General features: G+C 43.4%; 1 protein-coding gene across 1 annotated transcript in view; it reads left to right on the forward strand.

Annotated features, from left to right (window-relative positions):
- Window positions 1-2,893: 2,893 nt before the first annotated feature.
- Window positions 2,894-27,622, forward strand: part of COL24A1 (collagen type XXIV alpha 1 chain) — a 299,903-nt gene continuing 275,174 nt past the window's right edge. Inside the window, exons 1-2 of the mRNA XM_056845652.1 lie at window positions 2,894-2,997; window positions 26,221-26,285. Coding sequence (XP_056701630.1) covers window positions 2,942-2,997; window positions 26,221-26,285 — 121 coding nt within the window. The 5' untranslated portion in view covers window positions 2,894-2,941. The remainder of the gene's footprint in view (window positions 2,998-26,220; window positions 26,286-27,622) is intronic.

Here is a 27,622-nt window from a genome sequence, read left to right on the forward strand (position 1 = left end):
GGGCTGCTTTAATTGAACGTTGTCCTTCTAGATGGGTAAATATCGCCCGAACCCTAATTCTATCTCATACCTTCCTCCCTTTACTTTCCTTAGCTCTTGTACGAATTGTGTTTATATTGTGTGCTTGAAATCATTTTATAATAAAATGCCCTTTATTTGAGCAAAACACTTCTTTATTGGGAGTTTTCCAAAGGGACTTATCCCTATATATGTAGGCTGAAAATATCCTGGTTACCCAAATTCTTGCAAGGTTTAGTCTCCAATGCTAATTCTCCCAACCAAAGTGGAAACTATCTAATTCAAGTAACAGTTATGCTTGGATCTAACAGAGTATTTCCATGGGCAGGCGGCTTTCCATCCACAGAATGCAGCTTTCTTACCACCCACTCTCGCTGTGTGCCAAAATGCCCCCTGAAAAGCTGTTCCTGGGGGACAGGGAACCACCAGGAACAGCATTTGGGGAGGTCATGTTGGGCTGGAGGAGGTGAGAATTACGTGGAGAGAAATTTTTCTGCCTTAGGAAACACTCTGTTGGGTCTAAACTTTGATCTGTTCTTACGATGAAGCACTCATAACCAAATTTATCAGTGTGATCACTTCAGCCCAGTTCTTACCATACCAGTTCATGTGAACAGGGCCCAAGTTAATCATAGCTGTGGAATCTCCTTCACTGGAGATTTTAACGGTGTCAAAATATGAATAGCAAAATTTTGGCATAGTTGAGAATCACCTTTTTCTTTTTTGACTAGTAAAAACTTGAGGAACTGAGATGCTGAGAATTACAGATGTTGTTCATGTGAAAATTTTTATAAAGAAACCTTTCAAATTACAGTACAAGTTTTGTTGACTAGTACCCAGCTAGCTAGACAACTGTGTTAACTATCATGCCTGAGTTACGTATGCTGCACCCACTCAGCACTGTTGCCTTCTCACTGCTGGTTGGTTGGGGTGACAACAGGCGCACAAGTGACTCAACACCTGCCAGCCAAGTGACTTGAATGGGCTGCTTACACACTCACTGGCTGAGGGACTCAGGAAGACCCTGCTCAGGTCATTCACATGCCTTTTGGCTGAATGACTACCTTACATACCTGCTGGCTGCGTCATTTGCATTGGGCAGCAGTGGAGCTGGGCAGAGTTTGAGTAGGCTGAGGGTCCCAGACAGGTCTTGCAGCTTGAAAACGCTGCCCAGGAAGCTTAACATGCCTGCTGTCTGGCCACCAGGTAAAAGCTTTTTAACAGGCATATTTGGTTAGTTGTCAGCCTCCATTCCCCTTGGATACTGGTTAACAAAGTTTTTACTATACACAAAAATGTTTTGTTGAATGTATGGTTAAGTATAATCTAGAGAAGAGGGTGTATACTTTTCCCCCTACAATAAGATTTATTTTGGTTGTACATATATTAGGTATATATAGTAACAATTTTGTGATAGGGGAACTTTGTGTCTCTTATTTTCAATTTGGTTTAGTTTATTTCTTCTTTGAAGAAACTCAGACATGTAATAGTGTGCTTTTTGTAACTTGTCACCTTTTTCATTATGGTTCTAACCAAACAGTTTATATCTGGGAAATCTTGACATCTGCAAAGGGGTTGGCCTAAGCGGCTGTTAAGAGTCCTCTAAAAATTATCTTATGAAATTTGGTCTTTATGATCAATATTGGCCATAAAGTAATGTCAAAAAACACAAGCAACTCTTTGGAACACATTTCAGAGAGCAAATCTGTTGACTGCTTACCTTCAGTCACTAAAAGATGTCGCTTGAAAATGCTGGCCATGAAATTGGGTAAGGGTTAACAAAATATTCTATATGAACACTGATATTTGTTATCAGTTTATGAAGGGCGGGCCAGAGAAAACGACAGAAGGACTTGGGGGATGTTATATTAAAATATATGATTACAAAAACTAACATAGTAAATGTATTTGCAATATATTTGTTTGAATCCTTTCAAGATGACAGTAAAAAAAAAAGACACTTGATGGACATTTTGGTAAGATTCTCTCTTTCCTCTCCCACTACAATAAAAACGCGTCTTCTGCCAACTCAGTAAACTTGTCTTTGAACAGTAGCTGTCACTACCATGAAAAGCACAAACCCTCTGAAGAAGTCAGGAAAGAAACATACTAAAAACACACACACACACACACACACCTATAGCCCCAGTGTTGAGGTAGAGAAAGAAACGAAGTGGAGAAGGCAGCGAGGAAGAAGCCGGGTTTGCGGGGCTGCCCTTGGTTGTGCGCTATAGCACCGGGACCTTGGAACATGCGCAAAAGCAGCGGCGGCTCCTTGCCTCCCCCTAGCGGCAACGCCGAGCCACACAGTCCGGCCCGAGGCAGGATCTTCGCCTCCGCCGCTTGGCGGGCGGGGAATGCTTGAGATGCGCTGGATGATGTCATCACAAGTCAGTGAGCGGTGAAATTTAACACCGAGCCGTGGCGGGGAGGCTTGGCTTTGCGTTGGGTCGGCTCTTCGCTCTGCTCCGCAGCCAGAGGCAGTCGCCTTTCAGCGCCGAATGCCTGTGCCGTTGCCACTAGTCGCTGCTGGGGTTGTGTGCATTGCTCCTGCTGCTCGCCAGCTCCAAGAACTTCTCCTTGCTGGGAACCCCCACCCCGGTCCGGCTGCACACAACTGCGCTGCAAAACAAAACAAATTAGACAACACGAACAGCAGCAAAAAAAAAAAGGGGGGGGGTGCCCGTCTGTAACCAGCGCGCGAGCCAGCCCTCCAGCAATTTGGCAGAGCTGGTTTGCCTAATCATGTGCCAGACGCTCTAGGGCAAAAAAAAAAAAAAAACACCCCAAAAGCGCTCTGGACAAACCAGCCCACGGCCACCTCGTGGGGGCTGGGTTTCATGGACAGTACCTGAACCTGGTGCGGCGGCGAGTCGGCTTCTGTTTTCGCGTAAGGCGTCGCTGCTCGGACAAATGCATACAAATGCATTTAGGAGCTCAAAGGACAAGGCGTGGACGCAGCTCTCCCGCGGCGCAAACGTGAGTAAGGAAGCACCGCGGAGGGGGCGGGGAGCGGAGCCCGGGCGAGGGGGCGAGGGGGCGGGGGGTGGCTGCCGCTGCTCGCTCGCTCGGCGCGCCTGCACGCAAGGCACGTTTTGCGAGCGTGGCTCCGCTTTGCAACGCCTCGCCTCGCCGAAACTTGGGCGCGGAGTTCCCCAGCGCCGTCCGCCCGTCGCCTTCGCCGAGCCCAAGGGCTTTCTCTGCCCTGCCGCTTGCCCGAAAGGCAGCCTGTGGCGGGAGGGGGAGACACGTCTGGCTGGCGCCGTTGCCATTCTTGGATAGCGCCGGGCTGCGGGGACTCCCGGCCGGGTCTCCCCAGCTGCGCTGAAACTTAGGAGGGATTGCTGATTTACAAAGAGGGAGGAGGAGAGCTGGATTGGTTTAGCCTGGGTAGGCGAGAAGGAAGCATTGACCTTTTCCATTTGTTTTGTTTCAATCTTCAGCATGAGACGGCAGAGGTAGCTGTTGATGTGTTTTTTGGGGGTGGGGGTGGGCTGTGCACTTTGTTGATGATGAATTAGGAAGCAGATTGGTAATGAATTAGAAAGTTTGTTTTGGTTGCCCAGCAGAGGCTTGAAGGAAGGCGGTGACTCCCTCGGAAGAGAGGGCTGTGCTGGGATAACCACAGCATCCTCCTACCGCCAGCGTTTTGGGGCTGCCTTCAAGGAACACGCCAACTCCATAGAACAGTTCACAACATTATTATTATTCCTAATTATAATGTGTGTGTGCTTTGTTTATATTCTGGCCATTGATTCCAACTCCCTACTCAAGACCAAAATCGCCTTTCCCCTGACCATCCAACTCACCCACCGTATAATCCCACAAACCACTGGAGTGGTGAGTTCACACCATCACCACCAGTGTACATGAAGGAGGACTTTGGAACACACACAGATTCCTACTCCCAATAATTGTTTCTCCTGAAAGTCTGAGGAGGCCAAGAACTGTGTTGGGTTCAGGATTGCCCCTTCCAGTCAGCTAGGGAACATTGTCTGATGAGAAAGGGCCTATCAGAGCATAGGATTACTGCAGACATGCTGGAGACCCTGTGGATGGTTACACCTGTATGATGCCTAGGTGTGTGGCCAAGGAGCAGACTGGCCCTTTAACTTAGACGGAAAGTTCCCAGTGGATCACTGCTCAGCTGGTTCCTGGCCTGTTTTAATGCCCTCCTCTGCTCCTGTGCATGGCCTTCGACTTCTAACTGCAAATGCACACTCCTGGAAGGACGCTAAACGAGAAGTGGTTTCTTTCCTTGCTTGCTGGAAGGGCACAAGTCTTGTGTGTTATTTTTAGAGAAGAAAGTTTGGTTTCCAATTAGATTTGGCTGCATGCTAAGACAGAGCTGCTCCAAAGGCTGCCTGCCGTCCTCTCATATTTTTTTTACTCCTGTAAAGATCCAGATTTTTACCAGGGATCTGTAGCAGGCGCAACATATTTCAAATAGCTTGTCCCTCTGTTCAGTCCTCTTTGTGGGGGAAAAGGGCAGGGAATTCAAGATGATTGTTTTTGGTAGAGAAAGGAACGTTTTGGCTTATACTTGTTTGTATGTGTGAGCATTAGAGGGGGCAGATAACCAGATAAATGGAAAACTTATTCCCAACCACCCACCTGTCCTGTTTCTTGCTTAAAGGCAAATTCTATTTTGAGGTGCCAAAATGCAGCTTCCCAGTTGAATAGCCCTCTAGCTCATGTACTTTCATAATCCTTTTTCTTTCTTTGAAGGCATTTGTTGTTCCTTGTGGTGTTTTATTTCTTTATTTAATTAATTTGTACTGCACCTTTCTCCCCAATGGGGACCCAAAGTGGCCTGACATTGTTCTCCTCTCTTCCATTTTATCCTCACAAAACTTTGAAGTAGGTTAGGCTTAGAGACCATGACTGGCCCAATGTGACCCAGTGAGCTTCCATAGCAGAAGTGGGGAATTGAACCCAGGTCTCCCAGATACTAGTGCAACACTCTTAACCAGTACACCACACTGGCTGTCTAGTAAAAGCATATAGGTTTATTGAGCAGATAGACTTTCTAGCACAAAAATCTGAGTGATCTTTGTGGATACTCTTTGATTTTCCCTGGCCTTTGATTAGCTCCTGCTTAGAAAATGAACAGGCTCTACCGAGCTGCCAATTCTTTAATTGAATGCAGTGAAGTCTCTTCTAGGGCAGTTTTCTATAAACAAATCCCTTGGCTTGCATGGTAGTCTTTCTGTGAAAGAACTGGAGAGTAATTTGACTTCTTCTGTTGAGATTTACAAGGCTGCCTCCTTTGTTTCCTGTCTGGCTGGTTGGAAGATATTTTTGATATGCCAAAATGTGTCTTTTCTTTGGGGTACAATTGTTACTGGGGTGGTAGACCTGTGGGCTGTACCACTTGCAGATAGAGACTTAACATGATTGAATGATATTCCGTATTTTTTTAAAAAGCTCTGTACATAAAAAGCACACCAGAGGAACAAAGCAGAACCTTAACATCCATATCTGTTGAAAGAACTAGTACAGGTTGAGTATCCCTTATCTGAAACGCTTAGGACTAGACGTGTTTTGGATTATTTCAAATTATTTCAGATTTTGGAATATTTGCATATACATAATGAGATATCTTAGGGATGGGACCTGTCTAAACAGAAACTTAATTTATGTTTTATATAAACCTTATACACATAGCCTGAAGGTAAATTTATACAATATTTAATACAATATTTTAAATAATGTTGTGCATGAAGAAGAAGAGTTGGTTTTTATATGCCGACTTTCTCTACCACTTAAGAAAGACTCAAACCAACTTACAATCACCTTCCCTTCCTCTCCCCACAACAGATACCCTGTGAGGTAGGTGGGGCTGAGAGAGTTCTAAGAGCTGTGACTAGCCCAAGGTCACCCAGCTGGCTTCATATGTAGGAGTGGGGAAACAAATTCAGTTCACCAGATTAGCCTCCACCGCTTATGTGGAGGAGTGGGGAATCAAACCTGGTTCTCCAGATCAGAGTCCACCGCTCCAAACCGCCGCTCTTAACCACTATACCATGCTGGTGTACACCACCTTAGTATACATTGAACCACCAGAAAGCAAAAGGTGTCCCTATCTCACCAGAAGTTTCAGATTTTGGATCATTAGGGATATTAGATTTTCGGATAAGGTATACTCAACCTGTTGGGGGTTTTTTTCATGGAGGAACATTCGATTACCCAGCTGCAATATGAAGAGGTACAGCCCAGACACAGTTTTACCACCTTAGTAAGAATTAGGCCTAGTTTTTAGGAATCCACTTTTGGCTGAACACTATTTTTGAAAGAAAAAACATTAAAGCAAATGCTTTGGACATGTCCTTCACTGAAATAAAGAGTGAAATCACACAAGTGTTTTAAAGCTATTGAAAGTTCATTTGGGAATTATTCCTGCTTTCATTAATGCACTAGAAATGATATATCCCCACAACTAACAAGGTTGGGAGAAAGCCTTATCACCTTATCAATGCTACCTTTGTTGGGTTCTGATCTCCAGTAAATGGATAAGGTCAGAAAATATCTTGTCAGTTTCACTACAGTATTTCCCTCCCCTTCAAAAAAAGGGTTGTATCTATAGATATAGATAACACACATATGTGTGTTCATATAATAATAACATTGGTGAAATTGTAAAATTTCTTGCTTTGCCAATTTCATTGAAGTCCAGAGTAGATGGAACAATGAGGGAAATTATACCACTTAAATTGGTATAACTTTTCCCCTAACCTTTTTAGGATTATTCTAGAGGAGCTCCTAGCACATGTTATGATCCTCCCAGTGTTTAAAAAAATAATTTTCAGAGTACGAAGCTCCAATTTAGATCAGGCCATCTAGGGAGGAAAGAGGAAATTTTTCATGGCATGGAGGTAAATCACCTCATCTGGAAAATATCATCCAATTAAGCCTCGGCTAAAGGAACAGGCCATTCTCCAGGTCTGTTGGCAACCCTACTTGAGGGAAATGACTTGGTGATACTTGTGCTCATGAATTTGGCAAGCGAATTATGCTGTTACTACCAAGCAAATTATGCTGTTACTCTATTTGGTTACTACCAAATAGAGATTTGCATAATGGGAAGAAGTTATAATGTGAAAATCATCATTTTCGAATATGTGCAACTCTATTTATTTATACCCCTTTTCAATTGTGACACACTGTTCTTCCCTCTTATGTTTCATCACAACAACCTTATGAGGTAGGTTAGGCTGTGGGAAAGTGGTTGGCCCAAAGTCAAGCTTCCATGGAAGAGTGCAGTGCAGATTTGAACTAAGGTCTCATCTATCCTTCTATGACTAACCAAGCAATCCTGAAGGGGGGCAGAACTGCATGGGAAGTAGCGTGACCCCTTTGCAAGCAACCATGCCACTTGCACAGTATAAACTGGCACAGATGCTGGTGTAGGGCAACTTACGCAGGTCCCCCTGGATGCTGGTGGCTGTGTGGGGCTCGGGCACCAGTGCTGCGTCCTGCTGGCATTGTCCTGGCATATTTCCCCGCTCTGGCATCCTGGGAGGCATTCCTGGGGTAGCCTTCCTAGCCCCTTTAGGACAGGGAACGCCCCTTCACAATGCAGTGGAGCTACGCCAGCAAAATAGCTGGCGTAGCCTTGCTGAAGTCAATGGGTGAGTTTCCCAATTTTCCTATTTTCACAGTTTATTTATTCTGTTTATTTATTTATTTATTCTATTTATTTATTTATTTATTCTATTTTCCAGCAGGGAAGCCTCACAGGAGGCAGCTGTGCCCCTCCTGGCCGCCTCATTTCTACTCCCCCCTTAGGAATGGGCTGTAAAAATGCAAATCAGATAATACAGGTGACACAAGCATGAAGGTTAAAATGTGATTGTAAATCCACCTTTCTGCAAACCAGTCAGTTTTCCAATAGGATGCAAGTGCATTGGAACTGCTTCAGGCACGTGCACCAACAACTAGAGAAAGGCTTTAAAGAATTATAACTGGCATGTGTGAAAGCAGTGGGGATAGGCTGGATACTAGGGAGTTTGCTGAAGAATCTTGAAGGGCCAAGTGTGGATTGCCTGGAAAACGGTTGCTGGCAAGCTTAGCTGTACATATAGATCATGCTTGATTAAAAAGTAATATCTTGGTGACAAGTGAGACAGGAAGTGTCACATGAAGGCATTATGGGATGGCTACACTACATACTGTTCTTGGGAAGCCATGTTGATCATTGCTACCAGCTTTAAATTATTGCAGATTATCTGTTTCAGATTATCTGTTTACCAATTATATAGGGGAAATCAACTTTGCTGTGGTGTGTGGATGCTTACTAAATTTGCAGACGATACTAAATTGGGAGGGTAGCAAATATGGTAGAAGACAGAGCCAGGACACAGGATGATCTTGACAGGCTGGAGAATTGGGCTAAAACTAATAAAATGCATTTTAACAGAGATAAATGTAAAGTTCTGCATTTAGGTAGGAAACATCAAATGTATAATTATAGGATGGGGGAGACTTGTCTCAGCAGTAGTGTGTGCAAAAAACATCTTGGGGTCTTAGTAGACCAAACACTGAACATGGATCAGCAGTGTGATGCAGTAGTTAAAAAGGCAAATGCAATCTTGGGTTGTATCAACAGAAGTATAGCATCCAGATCATGTGAAGTGATGGTATCGCTTTACTCTGCTCTGGTTAGACCTCACCTAGAGTGTTGTGTTCAGTTTCGGGCACCGCAATTTTAGAAGGATGTAGACAAGCTGGAACGTGTCCAGAGGAGGGCAACAAAGATGGTGAGGGGTCTGGAGACAAAGTCCTATGAGGAAAGGTTGAAGGAGCTGGGTATGTTTAGCCTGCAGAGGAGAAGACTGAGTGGTGAAATGATAAGCATCTTCAAGTACTTGAAGAGCTGTCATATAGAGGATGGTGCCGAGTTGTTTTCTGTTGCCCCAGAAGGTCGGGCCAGAACCAACAGGTTGAAATTCAATCAAGAGTTTCCGTGTAGACATTAGGAAGAATTTTCTAACAGAGCTGTTCCTCAGTGGAACAGGCTCCCTTGGGAGGTGGTAAGCACTCCTTCCCTGGAGGTTTTTAAGCAGAGGCTAGATGGCCATCTCTCAGCAATGCTGATTCTATGACGTTAGTCAGATCATGAGAGGGAGGGCATCTTGGCCATCTTCTGGGCATGTAGTGGGGGTCACTGGGGGTGTGGGGGGGAGATAGTTGTGAATTTCCTGCATTGTGCAGGGGGTTGGACTAGATGACCCTGGTGATCCAACTCTATGATTCTATGTGTGTTCAATTCAAATGGGCAGACAGTCACCGCTCCCTGATGATCATAGTATAGTATAAAATGCACACCACATTCACATTTTCCACTTGCAGGTATACTTATAAGACATCTTCTTAGAAGTATAATGTATTCACTGGCTGACTGATGTAATTTTTTAAAAAACAAATTAAAATGATATAAAATTAATTTACATTCCACTCTATTATTGCAATATTACTGCTACATGGGCCCGCTTGGAGTATTTCCTGTATAGAGTTGTGCAGGCTGCTACCAAGGGTGGACTGCCCATTTAACATACAGGGAAATTTCCTGGTGGGCCGCTGCCCTAGCGGGACACTGCTGCCCAGGAACATGAGGAGCAAAGCCTCAGCCAGCACCTCAGGGGCCACTTGGTTTAGACCCTGCATCTGCAATGGTAATGGCTATCAGTTCACCAGTTGTGTTTTCCTGCTGTCAGTTTTCATGAGGAAGCGATGGGTGAGCTGATGCCCATTGTTCGCACTACTGAGCTGAGTAACCCCTGTAGTGCTTGCCTGTAACGCTCAGCTTGCTCCAGGGCCATTTTCGCTTCCCAGTCCACTCTTGGCTTCTATGCAAAGGTGTGCAGGACACAGGGCTGGGGAGAATGCCCAGGAACAAGATGGCTCCTTGAAGCAATCTTGCAAACAAATCTACAAAAGTTACCAGCCCTAAAATTGTTTGATCGCTTGCCCTCACACATGTAGATTAAAACATTTTAAAAACCTATTTGAAAAATAATTGTATAGAAACAACTTCTGTGGGATTGTAAGACCAGAAGAGGAAGGAAAAACTGAAAGTGAAAAATATTTAGTGTTTCTACTTTGAGATCACTTCAGAGAAACGGTTTACAGAGTGGTTTTTATATAGCTCTTGGAGTTCTACATGCAGAGTTCTTTTGTTGCCTGATGTTCCACCACCATGTATCCACTTTGAGATACTGAGGATGTCCGGGAGTCAAATCCCTCACTGGATTTGTTGTGAGTGACCAATTCTGGACATATCTCAGGTGTCAGATTAATGCAGTATACGTCACTGAACTGTAAGCATGTCAAGTAATAGCCTAATAATAATCAGTTGAATAATTTGTGTGATCCATACAGGAATTTCCCCCGCAAAGGAGCCCCCACAGTAAAAGAGAACAGCAGCTGATAATCATGCCAGATCCATCAACGATGCTTTAGTATTGGAGAAACAACATTAATAGTAGTTAAGTTATGAAAACACAAAGCCTTGTATTTGGGCATAAGGCAGTCTATACCCGTGTTGGCGAACCTATGGCACGTGTGCCGACTCCGGCACGCGTCGACCTCTCTGCTGGCACGCACGGCTCAGCTGGGTGGCGGGGGCCCCGCCCTCCCCGCCGCCAGCTTTGAACTGCTCTGCGCTGCCTGCAGGCAGCGCGGAGCAGTTCAAAGCCCCCCCCCTCCCTGGACTCTCCGCCACCCAGCCTTTCCCCTCTCCCCCCCTCCCTGGCCAAAAACCCGTTTGCGGGGTGCACGAGGCAGCTGCCGCCCTCCAGCCCCCTTCTCCCTTTCACTCCCCTCCTTCCTGGCCAAAAACCCGTTTGCAGAGCGCACAAGGCAGCTGGCGCCCTCCAGCCCCCTTCTCTCCCTCCCCCTCCCTGGCCAAAAACCTCTTTGCAGGGCACACGAGGCGGCTGCCGCCCTCCAGCCCCCTTCTCTCCCTCCCCCCCTCCCTCCCCGGCCAAAACCCCTTTGTGGGTGCATGAGGTAGCTGCTGTCCTCCAGCCCCCTTCTCCCTTTCCTTCCCCTCCTTCCCAGCCAAAAACCCCTTTGCAGAGCGCACAAGGCGGCTGCCGCCCTCCAGCCCCCTCTCCCTCTCCCCCTCCCTGGCCAAAAACCCCTTTGCAGGGCACACGAGGCGGCTGCCGTCTTCCAGCCCCCTTCTCTCCCTCCCCCCCTCCCTGGCCAAAAAACTCTTTGCAGGGCGCACGAGGCTGCTGCCGCCCTCCAGCCCCCTTCTCCCTCTCCCTCCCCCAGCCAAAAACCCATTTGCAGGGCGCACGAGGCGGCTGTCGTCCTCCAGCCCCCTTCTCCCTTTCCCTCCCCCCCTCCCCGGCCAAAAAAACCCTTTGCAGAGCGCACGAGGCGGCTGCCGCCTCGCAAGCCGGCCCTCCAGCTCCCTTCCCTTTCTCCCTCAGAGCCTTCCATGGGCAAAAACCCTTTTCCTGGGTCGCAAGGCAGCTGCCCTGCAGCCCCCTTTCCCCTCTCCCATCAAAACCCCTTTCCTGGGCGCGCAAGGTGGCAGAGCGCTGGCCCAGAAGCCTCATTCTCCCCCCGCCCGCCAGAAGCCCCTTTCCTCAGCTTGCGAGGCTGCAGCTGCCTCTCATGCTGGCCCAGAAGCCCCCTTCCCCACCAAAACCCCCTTTCCTTGGCGCACGAGGTGGCTGCCGCCCTACTCACCAGCCCAGAAGCCCCCTTCCTCCCCTGGCCAGAAAGCTCTTCCTTCCTTTACTTTTCCTCCCTCCGTCCCTCCCTGAAAACGTTCCTGATTCCAGCAAATGCCTGCTAGGTCTCTCCAGGACTTCCTCAAGAATGGAGAATACAGCCCTCCCACAACTGGTAGACTGCCTCTGAATGTGTTATGGATGTCTGGTTCCCAGCTACATTAGGTCTAATGCAGTTTTTGTTCTAATGCAGTTTTTGCAGGCAGCGTGGAGCAGTTCAAAGGCCCTGCCCCCTTCCCTGGACTCCCTGCTGCCCAGCTGGGAGTCCAGGGAAGTTGTTTTTTCTAAACTAAAACCTCAATATACAGGTTAAATTGCCGTGTTGGCACTTTGCAATAAATAAGTGGGTTTTGGGTTGCAGTTTGGGCACTCGGTCTCTAAAAGGTTCGCCATCACTGGTCTATACGTTTCATCTTAATTTATTGAGTTGGGTCCTGAAATACCTTTTAGCGGTACTGTTTCTTTACCTCACAATGGTGTGGTAAGCAGCGTCGATCAAAATGCTCTGAACGTATAGTTGCCACTTGATGATGTGTTTGATTTCAGTCAAACAAATCATTGTGAGACCTTGGCTGTGATCAGAGCTGGCGTTCTCAAATGCTAAGTAAATCTGATTCTCACACTGGCTGCAGCATGTATGGCCAGCAGGAATAATTGCTGTGGGATTTGGTTGTATAAAAATGGTTTATTTTTGTTTAGAGTGGTTACAAACACTGCTAGTAGTGCTAATACAAACGCTGTTCATGGTGTAAACCTCTGTATGCAGGATGGAAGAACCAAAGTGTATGAACTGTTTATTAGACAATAGGTTTATTGTTGGTACTGTTAAAAATCATTTATCAAACCTCCAGACCTGTTTACAACAAACTTAAAAGTCAATCATACTTAAAATACTGTATTTAACAGCCATTGGCTATTCATCTGCCAATGGCTGTTAAATCTAGGAAAAAGAGATCTGTTGTTTAAAGTGTGAAATGAAGATTTAACAAGGGGGAAATGAACATTAATTTTTTCTTGACACTATAAAGAGAAAAGTTGCCACATCTCTCACACATTTCACTGATCTACTTACCAATACCAAAACCTTTAATGGCATAAAATATACAAGTCAGACAATAAAAATATTCCATAAACTAAACTATCACAATTGTAGGACAGCCCTCATCTCTGAGTTTTATCAAAATACACTTTTATAACACGCTGCAAGAATTTGGCCACTTTCACCATTATACTGGAAGAACTGTTATTCAGGAGAAAGGACACCTTAGCAGAATCAGAGAGTCCTGTCTCATTTGCCAAGATGGAAGTTGAAAATTTGGATCGAGTTTCTGCATAGAAAGGACAGTAAAATAGTATGTGGGAGATAGTTTCAATACAACTCCCACAGGGGCAGGTCCCAGCAGAATGAGGTAGATTTTGAAATCTCCCGTACAGAATTGCAGGTGGCAAGACTCTCTCAAGGGAGAAGGCTCTGCTTTGTCTGATATCAGCCTGGCTGACAGAGGTCCTCTACAGCCACATCATATGGGCAAAGTAATACCACTCTGCATTGCTGTGGGGGTTGCAGAGCAAAGAAATATGGGGCTAGTTGACCTCCTTCCAAAGAGATCCCCAGGCTAAGGGGGGTGCAAGTTTTATTTGCAGCACTATTAAGATTTTGGTGTTCAATCTCCAGAAGTCTACGTTTTATCATTTGGAATGCATCTGTGGCCGAGAGCATGAGAAGCGAATTGAAAGATAGACCAACTGATCTAATTTTTCCTCAATATAAAATAACCAAATAGAAAATTTAAAATCTGCAAGCATTTGGTAAGTAAGACTGGATGGGTCAGAATTACAATGTAGCCGAAGCCAATAGTTTATGGTTTTAAGCCAAGCGTTGGTTACAAGTAATCTCTGATCAGTTTCCAAACAGAGAGCTTCATAGGGTACACAGTTAGGCATTCCCAAACTTTTGTGAAGAAATTTGGATTGAATGCATTCTAAAGAGGAATCGAACGGACCAATCCATATTGGGATACCAAAAAGTAATTATGAACTTACTTTGGCATTAAAAATCTTCAGTGCAGCAGGTACTTATTTCAAGAGACCTTTGCTGATTTTCAGCTGGTGCAGGAGTCAGCAGAGCCATCCTTGCTGTCACTTCAACCTTCTTCTGTTGAAAATGTAGTCCTCACTTCGGCAGCATATATACTAAAAACTGGAAAATGTGGACTTACTGGGTTGGATCTTCTGCATTGGGACTAGTACTGATCTTTCAGAATGAATCTTTTCCACTTCTCCTTTTCTGCTGCTGCCTGCTTGTCAAAATCCCACTCTGGGGGATTGATAGACCCTCGGGAATGCTGTGTGGAGCTTTCAGAAGGTCTGCAGTGGAGGGAGGGATTTGTGGAAAATGCTTGTGCCAGCGGAAGAGTCAGTTCCAGTGCAAAAAGAGCGCCTGTATGCAAATTAGCATTTAGGTGTAACTTGATTATAACTTTCGGCGTATCTTCAAAGCAGCCGTTAAATAATAGAAGTGCCACTTGTGTGAGCAGTACAAAGCAGAGGATCTAATCCAATGTAAGGCTGGTTCTGTCTTCTCTTTACCGTAGAACACATTTGTTATCTGGCCTTCTGTTGCCTGTATTAGCCTCTACAACTAGGGAGCAGGCCAGCATGGCCTGTTTTCATGTGCTGCTGCCATGCAGCCACCATAATGGTGACTCCAGCTGTACTGCTAAGTGAGCTGTAGTAATTCTAGCTGTACTGCAAATGGGCAGACTCTTCCCCCCACACACAGCAGCTTAGGCAGGGGCAGTCCTAGCCAATCGGAAACGGGCAGCTGCCATAGGACCTGCACTTGGGAGGGCCCCAACTGCCCACAGCCCTCCCTCCCTGAATGAGGGGTGGGGAAGAAGAAGAGCAGGCTCTTCCTGCTCCTTGCACCTTCCCTGTCTGGGACTCAAGGCAGCTGGCTTCTGGCAGCGGCAGTGACTCCTATCTACTTCACATGGGGTGAAGGCCACCCCTTGGCCCCAGTGGGGTGATGAGCAGGGTGGTTAGTGGTGGAGTGGCAACGATGCTGTGGTTCCATCCTGAGCTTTTGCTTGTTGCCCTAGAATCACTAAGGCCAGCCATGAATGTAGGGTAAAGCAAATCAGAACAAGTGAGATCCTAGCATGGGGGGGGGTCCCCCCTGTTGATTAGGCAGTATTGAAGCCTTGGGATTTTTCCTTTCCAGGGGAACTGGGCAAGGGAGAGGGGGCAAGTTTTAGCACAGGATATTTGGCAGCTGCTACCTGGATTGCTAGTGTAGTGCTTGCTTACTTCTTCTAGAGGCCAGGCAGCTAGAGGCTCCATGGAGAGGACAAACAGGCTCAGTACTCAACTAGTCCTGATTTCACACATGCACTTACATCACTAGATGCCACTCTGTGTCATCACATGAAGCTGAGTGCGTGAACTGCTTTTGTTGAGAAAGCATTGACTGTCTGTGTTGTTGATCCGTGATTACTGTTTCACACATGCAAGTCTTGGTTTGATGTTGCTTTGATAAGCATATATGGATGAATTTGTGTTTGTGTATATTTAGCTTCTTGTCATGCATTAGGGTTGGGGGATGAGTGTCTGAGGGGCTGAATCAGTACTGAGAGTCACATTACAATGAGAAATCCAAAGAATACTGTGTTGGCATAGTTGAGTGTGATCTTGTTTGCATATAGTATTACGATCATGACAGATGGCAAGCTACAATCTGTGGATGAGCTTCCCAGGGAAACATCAGATGAAATCTTAAGAACAATTTCCTGGGAGTAAATCCCACTGAATAAAATCCCACTTTTGAGTAGACCTCCTTAGGATTGTTCCAGTATGAATTGGAACCCCCCCCTTTACATTTGCATTCTTGTTTTGTAGCATTTATTAGTTTGCCAGTGCATGTTAAGTCTTGTCTGCAAAACAGAAAAGTTTAAAAAATCCTATCTGGGATTTAATATTCTAAAAATCTACACATAAATACTTCAAGGGCCATATGTTATCTGTCTCATGTAATGAGTGTTGACTCATGTAAAAAAGAGTTTGTTCACATGTATTAAATATTTGGGGACTCTTCTAGCCAAATAGAGGGGGAATGGAAGAATCCATCTTTTTTTCTTTTAGCAAAAACACAAAGTTATCAAATTGTAAATGCAAATGAAATATAAGAGGAAGTGAGCTCAATTTTCTGTGTGCTGTTACCGTGTTTCCCCGAAAATAAGACACTGTCTTATATTTATTTTTCCTCAAGAAGACACACTATGGCTTATTTTCAGGGGATGTCTTATTCCGAGGGAATCAGAACTGTCCTCCCTCTCGGCTCCCGTTCTCCCCTTACCACCCCCTTCCGGTCCCGCCCCCAGAGGCCCAGGCGCGCTGGTTGCCGGGCCTTTGAAGTGGCTGCGGGAGACTGCATCTGCTCAGCTGGGCTCCTCCTGTCTTCCCCGCCCCCAGAGGCCCGGGCGCGCTGGTTGCAGAGCCTTTGAAGCGGCTGCGGGAGACCGTCTCTGCTGAGCTGGGCTCCTCCTGGTCTTTTCCACCCCAGCCCCGGGCGCGCTGGTTGCCGGGCCTTTGAAGCAGTCGCGGGAGACTGCATCTGCTCAGCTGGGCTCCTCCTGGTCTTCTCCACACCAGCCCCGGGGTGCCTTATTTTTGGGGTATGGCTTATATTAAGCAAATGCTTAGAAATGCTGCTACGGCTTATTTTATGGGTATGTGTTATTTTCGGGGAAACACGGTAGTATGAAGTGAGTACCCTTTTGTGGATGCTGTGCTTCAGGTAGTAGAATTCACCTCACAGCTCATTTCTTGAATAGCTGCGATTAGAATTGCCTATTTGTCTTTTCAATTCCTTCTTTCTGTGTAATACCTTCTGATAGGTTCCTGGCTGTTTTGGAGCCTTGCAAATTAGTTCCAGATGAGAGAAAAGATTTTGATACGGGTCTGAAAAAGTGTGAAAAAATTCACTTAAGTGTGTGTCTGAGAAATATGAATGCAGTTGTCAGGATGAAGTTTAGTTCTTGGGGAGAGGCTTCTGCTTCTGACTTGCTGCAAGCAATTTCCACGTTCCTTTTATGGTTGGAGTAACTTGTATGTAATATTTCAAAAGTGATAGCAGTGCAAGTCAGTAGTAATCATCATGTGCACCGTCTTCAGGGAGCATAGCAGTGAGAACACTGGAATAGAGGCTCTGGAAAGACCCAAGGTCAAATCCCCACTCTGCCATAATATTTGCCAGACACTCTCATCCTAACCTATTTTACAAGGATGTTGCAAAGATAAAATAGAGGATGGGAAAATAATGTATGCTGCCCTGAGCTCCTTGGAGAAAGGGTAAGATAAAAGTTATATGAAAGTTCTGTGAACCAAAATTAATAAAAGATTAAACATTTCTGTATAATTGGTTTCTTAAATAGGGCTTTGTGAATGAGGGGATTACCGTACTTTGTATTCCCAGCGATGTATTAAGAGTTTGAAAATGTTATAAAAAACATCGCTTTAAAAGGGTTTTTGGATACCATGGCTTATAAATGGTTGGAAGACGTCTTCACAGCTAAAGGGGCCAAACAAAGTGTGAACAGTATTTTTTATAGCATTTTCAAACTCTAAATACATCGCTGGGAATACAAGTGCGGTAACCCCCTGAGTGAGGAGCTGGATTTCTTTGGGCATAAAGGAGCAAATAAACCAATTATTGATCTTTGAAAGAAATGTTAGGTTCATTCAAAGGCTAAGTTCTGCTTGCTTCAATCATTCTAGTTATTCTGTTGTTTCATGATCAGTGTTATGCCTTTAGATCATAACTAAACAAACAACTAACTTTACTGGGTAACTCATGTATGCAAAGAAAGTTTATGCTTAGTTTGACTGGACAGACCATATGAGCAAGTGAGAAGAGCATCCAACCGCTGTCTAGGAAAGTGGGCATTTAAGCAAATAGCCATTCATTGACAAAAAAGAAAAGATTACATTAAATCTCAACCTAGAACTGCATTTTTGTTCCAATAGAGTGGCATTCAGGAATGCAATGTGCAGTATATTTTTAAAAGGTTAAAAATTGAAATAAAATGAATTGTACATACGGTGTTCTTGTCATCAGATTGTTGCTTGGGCAAAAGAAGCTGTTTGAATCAGGGTGGATTTGATTTAAATCAAATCAATTTAAATTAAATCAGTGAGACTAGATTTAAATCATGGTTTTCTACACTCTTTTACAGCCTCATAACATTATACATTTTCTCCTCTAGGGAGGGAATAATATGATAAACCTCAGGCTATACACACAAAGATCTCAAGACTTGTGAAGTATTCTGCTCAGAAGGTTTCACTTTCATTTTTACTGCTTGCCCCTCCCTTTTCACGCTTAGCTCCTTGTGCAGATCTGTTCCACTCCAAGCAATTTTCTATTCATTGAAGTTCTTGAAACATAGCACTTAAGGGGTAAGAGGCTGATTCTGTGTACATACATTTGCAAAGGAACTATAGGATTAAGTTCTTTTTCTCAACTCTGTATGTTTATTTTATAACATTTTTGCTGTGAAGAAGAGTCATGTTATCTCTGCAGAGACAGAGTTTTGAGAACTGCAAAACCAAGCATCTGCGGTAATATCTTCTAGATGGAAAAATTACCCAAAATAGTCTTACAGAAACCTCTGGAAGAGCATGACATTGTGAATGGATTAATGGAATTCATTTAACAAAAAATTAAATATTGCATGAAAATACAGCCTCATGCTACATAATTAAAAACAAATCCTTGTTTCATGATGACTAACTCATTGGAAAATCTTAGAGCCATATAGACGCTCAGTTTATGTACAGAGGCATGTCATTGATAGTTTGGTCTGGTACAGATATGGTTAGGAGATTAGGAGTATGCTAAAGGCTCACACCTCTCTTGCCTCATCCTTCCTTCCTTCCGTGGTCTGCTTTAACCGTGAGGTAATGCTACAGCTGTATCAATTAACAAGAATTAGATTCTTCCATAAGTAAATTATCAGACCCAACTGTCACAATCCCGATCCAGATAGGGATGCCAGCCTTCAGGTGGGAGTTGGGGATTCCCCCGGAATTACAGCCCCTCTCCAGACTACAGCGATCAGTTATCCTTGAGAAAATGGATGCTTTGGAGGGTGGACTTTATGGCATTGCATCACTGAGGTCCCTGTTCCAAGCTCCATCCCCAAATCTTTAGGAGTTTCCCAACCTGGATCTGGCAACCCCTGCCCCCCGCCAATCCCCTGCTAGTGGCCAGGGGGGACCTGGCAACCCTAGATCCAGATTCTCTTTTCTTATATTATAACCCTTTGCCAATATCAATTCCTTCAGGCTGGAGAGCTGTGGCCCACTACAGTACCTACACCCTCTTGTTATGTTACTATTCCAGGTCCACAGTTAAATTTAGGTGTATGACGTAAAGTGGATTTTTAATTAGTGTGTCTTATTTTACAGAGCTTATCAGCTACAAATCAAGGCTGCTTTTCTCTGGATCCCAAAATGTGTGTAGTGGGTTACATAGATTGAGGATAATTTGGGAGGCATATATTTAATAAAACACATAAGTTTTTTAGTTTGTAAATACAACCTGTAATGCCTTCCAACATTAGCCTGATAGCTGAGTTACCAGAGTTGGGAGGTGCATTATTCTTAAAGGTTACAATGTTTATTCAGACAATAACCAGACATCTTTTACAATTTACTGTTTTTATTGAGAAACAGCACTCAAATCCTGCTTGTCAAAAACCATACACTATGTTCCCTTCTGGACTCTCTGCCTAGTCCAGGATATCTCCTTTCTCTACTCCCTCTAAAACCCAACTTCCTGGTTTGTCTGTTGGTTGTTGACAGTTAAACTCCCCTTAGTTTCCCCCTTCCAGTAATCAGCCTGTTTGAATATCTCAGCCTCACCTACCTCACTTATTGTGAAACTAAAACAAAGGTTTTGTTAGTGTTTAAGGTGCTACAGACTAACACGGCTACCCATTGTGATCTAAAACAAAGGTGTGTGTGTGAGGAACGCGGCTGCGACTCACCACATAGCCCGAGGTTGCCGGGTTGTGCCGGGCGGGGCGCGGACAGGTCGGATTTTGGGGCGGCGGGCGGCAGTAGAGCCGGGAGCTCCTGAGGCTGCGGGCGGGCTGGGCTTCCCCGCGTCTGCTCGGAGCGGCGGTGGAGCGGAAATGGCGGCGTCTCGCCCGACACCCAGCTGGGAGCCACGTGACCACCCGTTGGGGCCAGGAGACCAGTTTAAATGAGCCAGTGGGCTCGAGGCTCCTGGGGGGCGGGCCCTTCTGAAATCGGACCTGGGGTGTTTTTCACTCAGGTCCGACTTCTCTGCATAAAAGGAGGGTTCGCTCTAATGCGCTCTCAGTTTGCTTCCGTTTGACCCACCCACCCACCGCTGTTTTTAAATGTTAGTGTTTAGGTTTTCTGGATCCGCACAACTTTGGGCGGTTTGGCATCGAGGCAGTATCCAGTTTGGGGGAAAACGGCCTGTGTGCCCCAGTTTCCCTACTTGGAGGATCCCAGTAAAGGATTTTGGGGGAGGCCGGAAGGGGACATGCCAAGATGGAGGGTTGCTAGGGACGAGCCTCAATCGAGGCTGTCAGGGTGGCATTCCTTGCCATGGGCTGTCAGGCGGGCATCCCGCCAAGTGGCAGGGGACCACACAGCTGGCTGCCGCCCTAGTGTGTCCCTGAACTGCCATCTCTAGCTGCCCAGCAGGTGTGCTGGGAGCTGTGCATCGGCCTGCAGAGTGGCAGGTCGATGATAGGATACACCCCCATGCCATGCCAATGCCTTGCTGCTGCAATCAATAAAGTTGTGCCATTTCATCCGTACTGGTTTCTGTGTATTCTTTGCTTATATTTCGGTTGAATGTTGCATTATTAGTTCTTGGGGGTCAGGTGCCCGGCTGGGGAGCTACCTGCACAGCTAAGCACTAAGCTGGCAACCATGTAACCCTCTCTCAGCTCCTTGGAGGAAGGATAAAATGCAATAAACAAAGTTCTTAATTAAAAAATTACTAAAGGAACTTAAAGTAATTAGAATTTATACCATAAAGATTAGGACCAGTAATAGATCAATATTTGAAGCTATTTTTTTTCACACCAGTTCCCTTGAGAGTTATTGGGGGGGGGGGTTAGTCTTTGCAATCATTTCCTTTTGTATACAGCAGTTCTCCATAAGTAGGAGGATATTGAAAATACATATTTGCAGTTATTAGGGGTACTGTGTGTGTGTGTGTGTGTAAAGTGCCTTCAAGTCGCAACCAACTTATGGGGACCCCTTTTGGGGTTTTCATGGCAAGAGACTAACAGAGGTGGTTTGCCAGTGCCTTCCTCTGCACAGCAACCCTGGTATTCCTTGGTGGTCTCCCATCCAAATACTAACCAGGGCTGACCCTGCTCAGCTTCTGAGATCTGACGAGATCAGGCTAGCCTGGGTCATCCAGGTTAGGGCATTAGGGGTACTACTAGTACAATAATCATAATTTTGTTTCATGCAAAGTATTACGTAAAAGAGACTTAAAACACTTCTCTTGTTCTTAGTTCCTAATGTAAGACTGTAGAAAAGAGCATATGTGATCAAGAGAAAGGATCAGCTTTCTAAATTGACTCAGCTTCTGTGTAGTAAGAACGGAGTGGAACAAGGATTTATCAATCTTTGGGAAACTTGAATTGTCTGCTTTTGTTTCTGTCTTCTACATATGCTTCTTTGTTTGAATGTGCATCTGTTCTTGATATTTGCCAGAGTCCGTTGTACATGCGTTTTCCTAACACAATTTATAAAGTTAGAGTTACCAGCAGTCATATGAACTTTTTAGAATCTTTAAAAGGCATCTCCCTGAGCGAAACACATTTTCAGGCTGACAACAGGACAAGACGTCAATATATCAGTTGCAATAGCACACTAGGGTTTTATTTGCGGATCCTGATTAGATTTAATTGAAACTATTAGGTTTATGAGAAAAATGAGTTCACCTTGAATCAGAAAAGAGAGCATTTCTAATCCTGAGTGGCATTACTAATTTAGAACAATATTCTAAATTAATACTAATTTAATACTAATTTAGAATAATATTCATTAGGGATCTGCACAAAATTTGTTTCTATTTTTGTTTGCAGTTTACTTTTGTTTTAAAAACTTAATTCATTTGTTATTTTCATTGTTACATATATGTATTTTATTATTTATAATTTTACATGAATGCCTTCCTGTTCCTCCTCTCCACATTTAGCATGGGCCAGGCTAGTACTGGATCTGCTACAAGGGCTGGCTCTGGGGTAGATGTGTACTTTGCCCAGCCCAGCAGGGGCCTTGCAGGCTAAGAATCTCTCTCCTTGATGGGCCCAAAAGGGAACTGTTGTAATATGTCAGAAAGAGTGTCCAAGAGTGGCTGGAAAAGGAGGAGAGAAAGTCTCCACTAGGGCCAGTATCAATGCCCTATTATCAGTAACTGGCATCAGCAGAGTATCGTGCCCTTTAATAATTTACGATAGAATGGAGTGGAATCAAGCTTCATTTTCCAAGAGAAGCCCCTCAACCTCTGAGGAGAAACTTTTGAAGCAGTTGATTGAGAGCTCTTGGGATATTTTATAGGCTCTATACACCTTGATACAATTCAAAGTAGAATAGACAAGGGTTTTCAAAGTTTAATTTTGTAGTAATTGTATGGTGGTTGTATTCTTTGTTACATATTTTATTCTGTAATTGGGTTTTATTTTGGGCCTACAAGGCAGAAGACTCCCAAATTAGAATTTCACCTCAGTTCAAGAGGCTACCTCAGCAAGCAGCACAGATTGTGTGGACTATAAACAGAAAGAGGGTAATACGACTGTACCCTAATTCATACTTATATGTATATAAATGCATTTACAGTTAATGTGACTCCATATATATCTTTCTGTAATGGCCTCTCATGTTCCTTGGTACAAGTCCCTGAGAGTACCCTGCAGAGAAGATACATCAGTAAAGGTTGCAGGGGTGTTTCTGTGGTGGCATCTCACCTGTGAAATACCTTTCCCCTTAATGCTCACCTGGTGCCTGTGCTGTTCTTTTTTAGGTGCCAGGCCAACATGTTTCTTTGTACCCAGGTTTTTAATTAATGCCACTTTTAATGCCTGAAAACGGAAAACTAATTTAAAGCTGCTCATAATATTATGTTTTTATGCCCTGGCTGGGTATTAATTAACAACTTTTATGGTGTTGTTATGTTTTATCTTTTAAGCCATCTTGACAGGTTCCCTAGAGAAGCAGCATGGAAGTTTTCTAAATAAATACCTTGCACTAATCTAGCAACAGCGTTGCACCGTGAGAGAGGGGAAGGTGAAAGCATCCATGTCTGTTACGTTATCTGTTCTCCTCCTCTTATCTCTGTGAACAGGCAGGGACCAGAATAACAAATAGGTCAAATGTCATTCATTTTAAAACTTTGAATCAGTCTTAATAATGCTATTAGTGAAAATGGCTACTATAGTATAAATTGTTTTTTTTATAATAATAACTTTTTTATTTTTCTGAGTTCTATCACATACATTTCATTAACATTGTTAACAAAAATTCTCTCTGTATCTACAGTATATCTATATTATATAGATCACCTAAATTCTATTTTCTTACTTCCCCATCACCCTCCTCCATCTCTTACAGTCCCAGATATCCTCTTTACGATTAGTTTCTAATTCATCATAGTTCATTATATAAAATTTTACTTCAGCTTAATTTAATTACTTAATTTTCTTCTCCCTCTAAAAATGAGGTTTTTGCTATTTAGCAGTTGAATTAGAATAAGTCATAACCTTTTACATTTTTCATTTTCAGTTCATTATCACAATATACAATCCAACTCTCCCACTCCCTCAAAAATTCTTCGTTTTCATCCTGATTTATCAATGCAGTCAATTTCGCCATCTCCGCCAGTTCAAATATTTTCAGGATCCAATCCTTTTTCTCCAGAATCTCAGATGTCTTCCATTTAGCTGCATAAACTAACCTTGCAGCCATGGTAGCATAGAGCAAAAAAGTTCTCTGTGTTAAAATATAGTCAGGTATAATACTTAGCAACATCATCTCAGGTAATTTAGGGATATTTTGTTGTAATATTAATCTTAGTTCATTATAAATCATATCCCAGTAGTTCTTAGCTTTGTCACAAAGCCACCAAACATGGTGGAATGAACCAATTTTCTCCTGGCATTTCCAACAAACTGGCGACATTGAACCATACATTTTAGACAGTTTTTTTGGAGTAAGATACCATCTATAAATCATCTTGTAGATGTTCTCTTTTAACGACTGAGAGAGGACCTTTTTCATATCTTACTATAGTATAAATTGTTGAGCATGGCATGAAGTTTTATGTTCTTTGGGTATTAATACTTACCTTACTTGGCCTGGCACAATATTATTTGTTAACCAATAAATAAATATTATGATAGGGTTTAATCAGCACTATGGTTTTGTAAGAAAAACATTTGTCACTAGGTATCCTATCCAGTTTGGAAGAAACTCATAATCAGTTGATTGTAGTTCTGTTCTTTAGAGGAATATATACTATTGTCCAGTTTTTCCATTATAGAAAAAATGTTGTTTCTCATAATAACTTGAGAACATATCTTTATTAATTATTTTTTGTCCAACTATTTGTTCAACTAAAGAATTCTCTTAAGGATGGGCTTATTAGCTGTTGAAAAAGAAGTTGCTTGAAGTTGTTTGGTTATTATTTTAATGTAAATTGTAGTTTTGAGAGATTCAGAGTCTATACCTTGTCATCTTACACATTTTTTCCTCTGAAGTAATACACTGGCAACATGTGTGTCTTCTCGCTAGTGCAGATGTCCCCAGGCAGACCAAATTCAGCTGGAACAGTCTCTTGGGAAGAATGTGGATAGTTAAAATTAATTATTAAAAAATAACTTTCCAGCTGTATTTCAGTTTGTCAGCTTTGCTGCTGGAGGTGATCTTGGATTTGTTGTTAAGGATTCCAAGGATGAATGTCTTTTGGGATTTCAGAATACCTGCTGATTGCACCTGTCAAACCCAGGACTTCATGGCCACCATGACAACCCTGTAACTGTCTCAGACTGCGATGCGCCCAGAACACGAAAAAGACCATTCACTGGACCGTCTTTTCTATACCAGGTGGCTTACTGATGATCTATCTAGGGAGCTGGAAGTTTAGCCCTTGTGGTTGGATCACTATCTTCCAAAGGCATGTTTAAGCTTCCCTCCTCCTCCCTGCAGGATAAGTGGACATATTAGGAAGATCTGCCCTAATGGTTCCTATTTGTTTCCATGCTGCTCTGGGGAATTTTAGGAGCTTGCCTGGTACTCTTTGGAGGCCCTTGCACCTGTATGTAAAGATGAACTATGTGGGACCATAAAACAGGGTCGCTCCTTGGAGTCCTCTACCATGCTCTGATACGCCCTCAGCTCTGATGATTAACAGGGAACTGAGGGTTATGAAATAGATTATTAGATGACATTGGTGGAAGACATAGGCATGCCACAAAGCAGCCAAATTTCAGGCCTATGAGGTGGCAGTGGTGGTTGCTAAGGTCCCCCCCCCCCGTCTCCTGTCAGTTGCATCTTGTCCATTTGAATTGTTTGAAGTAGTTTGTGACTTTGTCCAACCTGGCATATTGTTTCACTCCAAACAAGTGTAGGGTGGCATGGTCCGGTAAAGTATAGTAGTCATCATTGCCATGCTATGACAATTAGAATAGTTTCCTGTTGATAGGTATTAAAGAAAATGTACACTGTCGTTAAAGTTGTGGACAACTGTCTTTGTTTACATTGGTTCATGGTGAATTCTGGTGTTACCTGACACAAGCTTACCATCATCTGCCAAAATGAACTATGGGAGCTCTGATTCCATTTCCTCCTACATACTTTGTGAGTCAGAGTTTTCAGCACTTGTTGGCATCAAAACAAAAAGTCAAAATCAAAGGTAACATGTGCATTGCCATGTCATTGACCACTCCATAATTTCGACTTTTTATTCAAGCCGAACAATAGCAGCCTTCTCATTGAAATTTACTTTTGAGCAGAGGTAAAGTTTACTTTTCTTTTTTTTTGCACAATTTGAATTTATTTTAAAAAATTCAGGAAATGGCCATTAGTTAAAATTAATTGTATGTATAATTTTGTGTGTATGTGTTTATGCATATTTTTCTGGGGAGGGGATGCATAGCTTTTAACAGATCCTCAAAAGGGTCCATGTAGAATGGTGGTGATGGAGATGTGGCCTGTCATCTACCACTGCTTCCTTTTGTGATCTTCTGGAAAATCAAGTTGCAGACTAGGAGAAACCTATAAAAGACTGATTAAAAACTATGGGTCTTCCTGTGAATGGAAGATGACATTTCTTGTACAGCGGGGTTCGACATGAATCGTATTTTGTTGCCAATGTAATTTAATTTTCTCTTTTCTGTTTTAGGAAAACCCTCCTCCTTTTTCTTGCAGCATGTATAACTGTGGGTGCTACACACATACAAGAAGAAGGTGAGAAGAGTTCCTTATTTTATTACCAAATGTTTAAATGATCTTCCCAGGAAAAGAAAAGGAGAGAGGGAGGGAGAGAGAGAAGTAATTTTCTCTATGGTTGTAATGACCTGAAAATCCATTTGTCAAAGGCTACAAATCCAAATGTCAGATAAAGTTACAGTGAGTGCAAAAGTTTAAAGAAACTAGTTCAGGAAAGATGACCTTTTCAAAATTATTCAGATTTTCTCTGTATGAATTGCTTACATATTTAGGCAAACTCCTATAAAAGGAAGGTCTTGTACATTGTAAAGGCTTTGCTTGTGACTTCACTGCATGTGGGTGTTTTTGGGGGTGGCAAACTGAGGCTGAATTACCTTTGTACTTTTTGGGACTCTTCAAAGTAAACCAATGCGCACAATAAACTCTTGGTCTAGACTAAGTGTGCCTAAGGCAAATAAGTGATTTTGGTTTTTAGCAAGTTTTTTCTCCTGCATTTTTAGAAGCAGATTAGAGTGAGAAAGCAGGGTTGTGGTTTTGTTGGTTGCATATAACATGATACTGATGCAAGGCAGAGATTACAATCTTAAACTTGTACTTTGTCTTTATTTTCAGTTTAAAACGTATATGACAGTTATCACTTTTATGTATGGTCACATGAGCAAAGTAAAAAGTGTGATGTCTGGGTTTAACATCTAGCTCATCACATGGTGAAACTGTTTCTGGACTATACCATCTGAGAATACTGGTGGGGAATTGCATGTTTGAATGCTCCCCTATGAAAAACAAAAATACTGCCATAGGAAACTAAATTAATGAGATTGGTAAGCTAGAAAGAACTCTTTCCCTTGACACCTAGGGGGTTACCGCACTTTGTATTCCCAGCGATGTATTAAGAGTTTGAAAATGTTATAAAAAACATCGCTTTAAAAGGGTGTTTGGATACCACGGCTTATAAATGGTTGGAAGACGTCTTCACAGCTAAAGGGGCCAAAGTGCGAACAGTATTTTTTATAACGTTTTCAAACTCTTAATACATCTGTGGGAATACATAGAAAGTTCGAACAGTATTTTTTTATAACATTTTCAAACTCTTAATACATTGGTGGGAATACAAGTGCGGTAACCCCCCTAAATTTTCTTTGTATAGGCAGTTTTTGATATGGGATTTCATTCATCCTGCATGCAGTCTTAAAAGGCACAGAAGAAGCTGTATGACTATACTGCCCCTTGGCTACTTGTGTAGAGGTTATTCAGGAGCAAGTGCCTTAATTTTCTGTTTACAGGAATATATTCCTCACTTTTTTCCCCAAAGAGGAGAATGATCAGTGAAGTAATATTGAGGCTATCCCAGAATT

This window comes from Euleptes europaea, chromosome 2 (assembly GCF_029931775.1).
Source record: "Euleptes europaea isolate rEulEur1 chromosome 2, rEulEur1.hap1, whole genome shotgun sequence".
In the NCBI taxonomy this organism is placed as follows: Eukaryota; Metazoa; Chordata; class Lepidosauria; order Squamata; family Sphaerodactylidae; genus Euleptes; species Euleptes europaea.